Here is a 9,542-nt window from a genome sequence, read left to right as displayed (position 1 = left end):
GCATCCTGGCCCTTTCTCTTTTCTCACTCCCTCCCCCGCCCTGTTCAATTCCAGGCCTTCCCAAGGACAGTCCTCAGCCTTCTCCCTCCGCCCGGAAGAGCCCACTGAGCCTGAGCCCTGTGTTTCAGGTGACGCTGGGCCCAGCCGAGCGGGGCTCGTCCCCACTCCTGAGCCCTGTCCTTAGCGACGCCGGCGGAACCAGGACGGACGAGGAGGAGGAGCCGAAACACAAGGTGGGCACCGCCCCAAGCAGAGGGCTGGGTGCTGGTGGGCCTGGGTTTGCAAACCTCCCTCTGGGCTGGGAAGCCTGTGGGCGGAGCGGGACCGGGCCCTTTGCCCACACAGCCCTCCCGCCCCAGGCCTCTGAGGGACGATGGTGAGCTGGATTCCCTAGAGAAATCTCGTCTTGAGGTCCTCCTGTCACTTTTGGGGACTCTCTTGGGACCTTTGTAAGAGTACCTGGCACCTATGGGCTCCGAGTGTTGGGCTGGGCCCTGGGGATGTGGCAGAAAGGGGCAGGCCCTGGAGGAGCCCTCAGCCCAGTATCGGGGAGGAGGTCTAATGCTCAGGAAGGGTTTTCTGGGGACCAGTCTTGTCGGGATCAAGGGAGTCAGGCTGATGTATAATGGGTCCTGGAGTGTCGATGCAAGGGGAGCGAAGGGATGGGGTGGATTTAGGGTAGAAAGTAGAGGTGATTCCTCAGGGATAGGAGTGGGGCAGGTGCAAAAAGGTGGGATAGAGAGCTCATGGTTCAAGGACAAGGCGATGGCTAGAGGCATTGGCATCCCTGGCCTCGTGGCCACTTCCACTCTTGTGGCCCTGGCCTGCAGCGTGGGCCATGTCCTGGGCAAGGTGGCTCTGCGTGTGAGCACATGAGGAAGGGCAAAGGGCCCAGGGAATTTGACATTGGGGGAAGAGAGTGGTTAAAATAATGGGCTGTGGGTTGGGTGGGCCCTGGGGGCCATGGAGAGGGAGAAGCCAGGAACCATCTGTCTGTTCCCCTGCCCCGAGTGGGGGCCCCCCCGAGGTGCACACCTGAAGGAAGCCATGTTGGACCGCTCCCCACGTGGTGGGACCGCGCCCCGCAGGGGCCTGTCCTGTGGGCAGCTGTCATCGAGAACACCTTAGCACTCGTGTGTTTCCTCCTGAATTGTCCAAAGAGCAGACATCTGTTCTTGTGCCGAGGCCCAGGCCTCTGCAGTGACAGCGGCCCTGGGAGGGAAGGCCTGCTGTGTAGGAGGTGTGGGTGCCCCCTGGTGGTCGGGGCTTCGCAGCCAGCCCCCAGCCCTCGGGCCTCCATCTTGGCCACGTTGCTCTGGTGCGGTAACAAAGATGGCTTGGAGGAAAGCTGTTTAAAAAAGTAAATTTTAACTTGTCACTTTCTGCATTAATAAAATAGTTGATCTTGAGGTGGTGATCTGTAGGGTGGTGACCTCTGACACCTGGCACCTGAGGTTAATTGGGCTAACAGAGGTGTCTGTGGCCATCGTTATCTAACCAGGCCTCTGAGAGAAGGGACGTGGAGGTCTCGGTGCAGCACCTCACACAGCGGGTCCCCCTCTCCCCTCACACTGCCTCCTGTTTCCCGGCCATGTGGCCGCGGGATGCTGCGTGTGCCAGGCTGCGTGTGCCGTGCTCTGCTCTGCCACCTGCCCCGCAGAAAGTGTAAAAGCAGCATTAAGCACAGGGGTTCCCGGGGGGGCAGGACAGCGCCTTCTTCACCTCTGCCCCCTGGGCCACCCCGGGGAGTGACTAGCCGTGTTCTGTGCTGGTTTTGTGAACCAGCGTCCCCTACAAGGCCCGGCCCCCAGGTTCACTGATGACCCCCCCAGAGGGACCTGGCAGTCTTGGGTCCCTCAGCTTCCCCTCCAAACAGATGCAGGGGTTGGGAATCTGGGCGTGGCCAGGGCGTTCACGTCTGGCTGTGCAGAGAGGCAGGGCTGTCAGCCTCCCTCAGGACCTCCTGCCCCTCAGGAGCACCCGTGTGGCTTGTTCTCACCAGCGTTTCCCACTTAACGCACTGTTTCTCCTCCTTTCTAATAGAAATTGGTGAGCAACAACAACATTCGAAAGGTACGAAAGCTGGAGGTGGCTGGTGCCTCTTACAGGGACTGTATGGGCTGAGAGAAGTGGCCACAGCACCACGCTCGGATCTCGCCGCTTTCCGTGGGGCAGGCGGCAGAGCAGAGCGTGGCAGAAAGCACATCCCCTCCCGGCATGCCCCCCAACACCTGCGGCAGACGTGTGGGTGGCTTCCTGAGAGGTTTCTGTGCCCTAGAAATGTGGGTCAGCAATGGAAACGGGGGCCAACCTGACCCCTGACCTTCCTCCTCAAACCTGTCGCCTGCATGGTTCAGAGGCTTTTTCCTTTGGCTTTATGCCCAAAACTAACACCCTTGCCTCCTTTGTCCTTCACTCCTCCACCCACACCAGAACTGGACCCTCAGTGTGTCCAGGGTCCCACCCCTCCTCGGGCCATTCCCCTTCCCAGGGTGGGAAGAGGCCTCCTGAAGAGTCCCAACCCCTCCCAGCCTGCACCACCCCCAAATCCCTCCCTGCCTTCCCTGCCAGTAAGCTCTTTCCCCTCCCCCTTGACCTCTGACCTGTCTCCCACGCCCAGCTGCTAGCCCCACCCTCTCCCTGGAGGCTGTGGCCGCCTCACTTCCTGCTCTGCTTTGGGCCCAGAGGACTTCTCTCCTGCGCTGGGAATTTCCCTACTAGCCGGGGCCAGGCTGCTTGTCTCTTTCCTGCTGAGATGCTGTCCACTCTGTTCCTGGGCCCGTCTCAGGTGCCTCTTTGGGGCTGGCATGTGCTTCATAGGCATGCTTGCATGGCAGACGTGGGGACAGCTGGTCTCTTCGAGATCTCAGCCTGGAGGACAGCACAAGGGCACAGGGATAGAGCGGGACCGGTGTCGTCCAGGCAGGAAGGATGGAGAAGGGGTCATCGAGCCCAAGCGTGAGGCCTGTGCTTTGCCGCAAGCCAGGCATGGGGGGCCTGGGTTCCCAGGGGCGCAGTGCCACCCTTTCTGCTCCTGAGGGTCCCATCACTGCTGATGGGCCTGCCAACACCTACACGTGGGGCAGAGGCCCTCATGGGGTTTGGAGCCCCAGCGCTGGGCCATCTCGGGCCCTGCACTCGATATGTGCTGGCCGCCTGGTGCTCTCACACAGGGCACCGTTAGGATGTATACTGTTGGCAATATCAATGACTTTTTTGTGAGTTAGGCTTAATTGTTATAATTACACGTAGACATATCCACACTCTCATGTCTGTGTGTTAAGCAGCTACACTCCTGGCAGTGGTATCTGAACAGTAATTTTATCACAAAACCAATAATTAGCTTCCATATGTTGATGTTTGAACAGCAATTATTTCTCAAAAAAGAATAACATACCATGAGAAAAACACGTGAAGGAGAAACAACCGGGCTTATACTTTTACTCAGAGGGGAGTGTCCTCAGGAATTACCGACAAACCCTGTGAGAATGTTAATCTGAGCAGAAGAGAGCACGCACCGCTGCAGCGGGTCCGACAGGCACGGCTCACCGTCTGCCCCTTTTGCAGGGCCCGGGCGCCGACGAGGCCTACTTCATAGCGAAGGAGATTCTCGCCACGGAACGCACGTACCTGAAGGACTTAGAGGTTATCACTGTGGTATGAAAACTAAGTCTTTTATTCCTTTGATTTTCTTAATATTTTTTAAAATATATTCTATTGATTTTTTTACAGAGAGGAAGGGAGAGGGATAGAGAGCTAGAAACATCGATGAGAGAGAAACATCCATCAGCCGCCTCCTGCACACCCCCTCCTGGGGATGTGCCCGCAACCAAGGTCCATGCCCTTGACCGGAATCCAACCCGGGACCCTTCAGTCCACAGGCAGATGCTCTATCCACTGAGCCAAACCGGTTTGGGCTGATTTTCTTAATATTTCTTAATCCTAAACCAGAGACAGGAGCCCTCCCAAGAAATACTTCTCAGCCATCATGAGATCTACATGTACATGTTCCGTGAAATACATCTAAAGAATGTCTCAGTCGGGTCAGAATATTGGGTCCGTTTTTTTTATAAAACTGGGAATAGAGCCACTTGAAGCTTTTCATCCAGAATGGTTCTCTGTGACATTGGGGAAACCTGGTGGCCGGTCAGGAGGACAGCCATGGCCTGTGACCCGTCCCCAGGGGACTCGGTCAGCACGGCTGTCCCGTGGCCACGGCCCGGGTGGCCCTCAGGCCCCGCGCTCGGCTCTTCCCGCAGTGGTTCCGCAGCGCCGTGGTCAAGGAGGACGCCATGCCTGCAGACCTGATGACGCTGCTCTTCTCCAACATCGACCCCATCTACGAGTTCCACAGGGGCTTCCTGTGCGAGGTGGAGCAGAGGCTGGCACTCTGGTAACTCCCGCGCCCGCCCCTCCACCGCGCCCCCCTCCCCCGCCGCACCCATAGCCGCCCCTCATCACCACCACTGCTTTCGGGAACGTCCCAGCTTCAGACGCTAATTCACCAGTCATTGCTTCACTGAAGTCTCTTTTTAAAACGTGTGAGGAGGAGTAGACAATAATAATCACGTTTATTCATCCTATTTCAGAAGAATGAACAAGGTTGTTAAAAGTAGATGGTTCTATTTTTTCTTAGTCGCTGTCTGTTAGAGAATGGCCCACAAGTAAAGACGGCTCCTGTCAAGCACAGGCCTCCCACCGCCAGGGAGCTCGCTGCTGTCCTGGCCGTGCTGGACAGACAGCTGGCCCACGAGGGGTCCTGAGGTGTGACTGTGTTTGTCCGTCTCTGCTGCAGGGAAGGACCTTCCGGGGCCCAGGCCGCAGGCAGCCACCAGCGAATCGGGGACGTCCTGCTCCGGAACATGCGCCAGTTAAAGGTAGCGGCTCGGGCAGCACAGTGTTCCCTCAGGGCCGCGTCCCCTGGGAACAGCTCTCACCTCACAGCTGCTTCCCCTAAGGGCAGTCTCCCCAACAGCACCCCCCACTGCAGCGCCCCCTCGTTCCACCACGTCAGGATGGAATTCCGGTGCCCAGCCTCCCCTCCAGGCAGCGCGGTCAGGACAGGGCTCCATTCAGAGGTCCTTCCTCGGAGCCAGGCCCTCAGAGAACCCCTCGCCTCGGAGCAGCCTCAGGGGACGTGTGCTGGGAGCTGGATTGGCCGGGCCCTGAGCCCGGGCCCAGGGGCTGTTGTTGCTGAGCTTGCCAATAGGGTACGCACAGAGCCTGTCCGGGGCTGTTAGGGTTTGCGTCCACTCTCCTCTGGGCTCGTCGTTCAGGGGTTTTCTTCAGAGCCATTAGAGGTCCATGAAGAAAACGTGCCAGGGAAAGCCCGGACGGACTGGCTGTCGGAACCCACTCAGCAGCGTGGCGGCCGCGGGAGGCCCTCTGGGGGGGGGGGGGGGGGCGGGGCGGCCACCGCAGGCGTTGGACCCCGCGGCTGTGCTTTCACTGCGCAGGGTCCTGTCGTGCTGATCGGTCTGGGACGGGCCTCTCCCGCCCACACATCTGTCCCGGAGCTCTCTCACCCAGCCCGTCTCTACCCGCTCACATCACTCCAAGACCCCAAGCCTTCTCTGTGGGGCCCATTCACTGGGAGGCGGCACCTCCGTCCCAGGCCTGTCCCACCTCCTCCCAGTCCGCCCCACCTCCTCCCAGTCCGCCCCACCTCCCCCCAGTCCGCCCCACCTCCCCCCAGTCCGCCCCACCTCCTCCCAGTCCGCCCCACCTCCCCCCAGTCCGCCCCACCTCCTCCCAGTCCGCCCCACCTCCCCCCAGTCCGCCCCACCTCCCCCCAGTCCGCCCCACCTCCCCCCAGTCCGCCCCACCTCCTCCCAGTCAGCCGCCCCACCTCCTCCCAGTCGTCCGCCCCACCTCCCCCCAGTCCGCCCCACCTCCCCCCAGTCCGCCCCACCTCCCCCCAGTCCGCCCCACCTCCCCCCAGTCCGCCCCACCTCCTCCACCTCCTCCCAGTCCGCCCCACCTCCTCCCCAGTCCGCCCCACCTCCCCCCAGTCCGCCCCACCTCCCCCCAGTCCGCCCCACCTCCCCCCAGTCCGCCCCACCTCCCCCCAGTCCGCCCCACCTCCCCCCAGTCCGCCCCACCTCCTCCCAGTCCGCCCCACCTCCCCCCAGTCCGCCCCACCTCCCCCCAGTCCGCCCCACCTCCTCCACCTCCTCCCAGTCCGCCCCACCTCCCCCCAGTCCGCCCCACCTCCTCCCAGTCCGCCCCACCTCCTCCCCAGTCCGCCCCACCTCCCCCCAGTCCGCCCCACCTCCTCCACCTCCTCCCAGTCCGCCCCACCTCCCCCCAGTCCGCCCCACCTCCCCCCAGTCCGCCCCACCTCCCCCCAGTCCGCCCCACCTCCTCCACCTCCTCCCAGTCCGCCCCACCTCCCCCCAGTCCGCCCCACCTCCTCCCAGTCCGCCCCACCTCCTCCCCAGTCCGCCCCACCTCCCCCCAGTCCGCCCCACCTCCTCCACCTCCTCCCAGTCCGCCCCACCTCCTCCCAGTCCGCCCCACCTCCCCCCAGTCCGCCCCACCTCCCCCCAGTCCGCCCCACCTCCTCCCAGTCAGCCGCCCCACCTCCTCCCCAGTCCGCCCCACCTCCTCCCAGTCAGCCGCCCCACCTCCTCCCCAGTCCGCCCCACCTCCCCCCAGTCCGCCCCACCTCCTCCCAGTCCGCCCCACCTCCTCCCAGTCCGCCCCACCTCCTCCCAGTCAGCCGCCCCACCTCCTCCCAGTCCGCCCCACCTCCCCCCAGTCCGCCCCACCTCCTCCCAGTCCGCCCCACCTCCTCCCAGTCCGCCCCACCTCCCCCCAGTCCGCCCCACCTCCCCCCAGTCCGCCCCACCTCCCCCCAGTCCGCCCCACCTCCTCCCAGTCCGCCCCACCTCCTCCCCAGTCCGCCCCACCTCCTCCCAGTCAGCCGCCCCACCTCCCCCCAGTCCGCCCCACCTCCTCCCAGTCCGCCCCACCTCCACCCAGTCCGCCCCACCTCCACCCAGTCCGCCCCACCTCCTCCCAGTCCGCCCCACCTCCCCCCAGTCCGCCCCACCTCCCCCCAGTCCGCCCCACCTCCTCCCAGTCCGCCCCACCTCCCCCCAGTCCGCCCCACCTCCCCCCAGTCCGCCCCACCTCCACCCAGTCCGCCCCACCTCCTCCCAGTCCGCCCCACCTCCTCCCAGTCAGCCAGGCTCCTAGGTCCTTCCGCCCATGCGGCTCCCAGACACCTGAGGGGCCACTGGATCGCTCACGCTGCCTTCCGAGAGCCCTGCCTGCCCAGAGCCCCCTCTTTTACCCCCACACATTTTGGTTTTCTGAGCCAGGCTCATGAATAAGTGTTACCACCTGTCCCAAAAGCCTTACAAAAATGTTAAATCAAAATATATATAAATCTGTTTGATTGGGCTTATACCACACAAGTCACATGTAATGTTCATTAAAACAAACTGATTGAATATTAGAAACTTCTAGAAGGTAGGGACTAGTTGAGTTTAGTATGACTGAAACACTGCCAGCCCGTACATGTATGCACTTGGTGTGTGACGGTGTCAGGAGTGACCCGCCCTCTCTGGTAAGTGGGTTGAACACGCTTTGCCCGCCCGAGGCGGGGAGCTCCCTGCTGTCACCTGAGGCGGGTACAGCCCTCTCGGCCTCGGCGCTTCATCTGTGGTCCTCCCCGCACTTGAGGTTTGAGGACAGTCAGCAGCGAGGGGGTGCCCTCCTGCTGGCGAGAGGTTGGGTTGGGGTGGAGTCTCCGATGGGGCTGGACACCAGCTGGCATGCTCTGGCCATTGTCCTCTGTGCTGCCCCATCGGGGTGTCCAGCCGGGTGTGACGTCCACACTGGAGAGCCGTCCAGACCGGCCACTCCCTGCTGGACTCCCTGTCCAGGGCCCTGACCTAACGAGCCCCCGCTGTGCCTCCACAGCAGTTCACCGGCTGCTTCCAACGGCACGACGAGGTGCTGACAGAACTGGAAAAGGCCACCAAACGCTCCAGGAAGCTGGAGACCGTGTACAAAGAGTTCGAGCTCCAGAAAGTCTGCTACTTGCCTCTCAACACGTTCTTGCTGAAGCCCATCCAGCGGCTGGTGCACTACCGCCTGCTGCTGCAGCGGCTGTGCGGGCACTACGCGCCCGGGCACCACGACTACGCCGACTGCCGCGGTGAGTGGGGCTGCGGTGAGTGGGGCCGCGGTGAGTGGGGCTGCCGGGCCAGGGGGAGCCGAGGGAGGAGCAGCTGGCAAACCTGCAGCTTCAACTCCCTTATCTGGGAAGCTCAGGGTGTGCGCTCCCCCAGGAGAGCCACGTCTGCAGGGGCAGAGCTGGCACTGCTCACCCTCCTCCCCAGCTGACAGCGGCCAGCAGGCCCTGGGTCTGCACAGGCCAGGGCTGCCCTCCAGCCCCACTGCCTTTCCCTCTCCAAATCGGAACCGAGTGAAGGGCTCCGATCGTCCGGGAGGAGCCCCCATGAGTGCAGTGGGGGTGGAATGACCCCTAGAGGGACTGCTACCTGGAGGTATTTCTGTTCTGCAAGCCTTGACGCTAAAACTCAAACATTTGGTCCAGGGTGGGGTGGCCTGTTAGAAGTTTCTGTTATAGATGGACTTTATCATTGTGTGTGTGTGTGTGTGTGTGTGTGTGTGTGTGTGTGTGAAAGGAACAAAAGGATAAACCCTGACCTTTTTAACCTACAATATCACCTCTAGTTGTAGGATAAATTTAATGCATGCAGTTACTCACTGTAGGATTTTACAAGTAAATTCACCATCATCATTACAAGTAAGATAAAAGACTAGCACTACTTCTAGCTGGTCTCCCATAGTCATAAATGGGTATAAATAAGATGCTTTCTGATGAATGAGAAACAAAATGGATTACTCTCGTCTTCATTTTAAAAGCAAGTGTTTCATGTTTGCTACAAAGGAAAAGACAAAATTGTCAAAAATATTTCTAAGCATTTTCAGGGAAATAAAAAAAGTGCAGCACATTTAAAATGCCGCCATGCTGGCCTCTGCCAGCCTTTTCTTGCGGGGGGGAGAGGGGGTAGTGCTAGGAGGAGAGGTGGCCCCTCTCCAGGACATCTGGGAGGCCAGGTCCATGGAGAGGGCCGGGCGCCCTCACTACTCAGGTCCCTCATCAGTAAAGCCATCTCATGGGCTGACACAAAAGCTAAACGAGGCTGCACTTGTGGAAGTGCTTTGTAAATCATTGACCCAACATGGTGCCAACAACTGGCACCTGGACGGGTTTGCTTCAGCCTCTCTGGAGGGCTCAGCTGGTGGAGTCCCTTCCCACCACGACCCACCCACTCACAGGGCCAAGGAAGAAGGCCCCCTGGGGTGTAGATGTTACCAGCCCTTTCGGTCTTCTCAAGAGTTGAACTTGAACCTGTTGGACAAAAGGAGAAACCTCTAGGTTGGGGCTTAGAGAAGATGGCCTTGCATCTTAGTTTTATCCTTCATTCCATAAGGGTTTCCCAAGGGCTGTGCCTGGGCTGGCCAGGTGCTAAGTGTGTATTGATGGTTTGTCAACATCATGC

The 9,542-nt window shown here is 60.8% G+C and overlaps 1 protein-coding gene across 6 annotated transcripts in view; it reads left to right on the top strand.

Moving 5' to 3' along the window:
• Positions 1-9,542, top strand: part of FARP2 (FERM, ARH/RhoGEF and pleckstrin domain protein 2) — a 94,969-nt gene that overhangs the window by 73,968 nt on the left and 11,459 nt on the right. For all 6 annotated transcript variants that reach the window (XR_014795767.1, XR_014795768.1, XM_084892582.1 and 3 more), the window contains exons 14-18: positions 55-233; positions 3,568-3,657; positions 4,260-4,393; positions 4,796-4,877; positions 7,930-8,167. Coding sequence is in view for 4 of the 6 variants with exons in the window: in XM_084892582.1 (XP_084748708.1) it covers positions 55-233; positions 3,568-3,657; positions 4,260-4,393; positions 4,796-4,877; positions 7,930-8,167 (723 nt within the window). In the remaining 2 variants the exon portion in view is untranslated. The remainder of the gene's footprint in view (positions 1-54; positions 234-3,567; positions 3,658-4,259; positions 4,394-4,795; positions 4,878-7,929; positions 8,168-9,542) is intronic.

Source organism: Pipistrellus hanaki (assembly GCF_964339955.1).
Source record: "Pipistrellus hanaki genome assembly, chromosome: 8".
Classification (NCBI taxonomy): domain Eukaryota; kingdom Metazoa; phylum Chordata; class Mammalia; order Chiroptera; family Vespertilionidae; genus Pipistrellus; species Pipistrellus hanaki.
The sequence above is the reverse complement of the archived record's forward strand: the minus strand, read 5'-3'. Positions and strand labels throughout refer to the sequence as shown.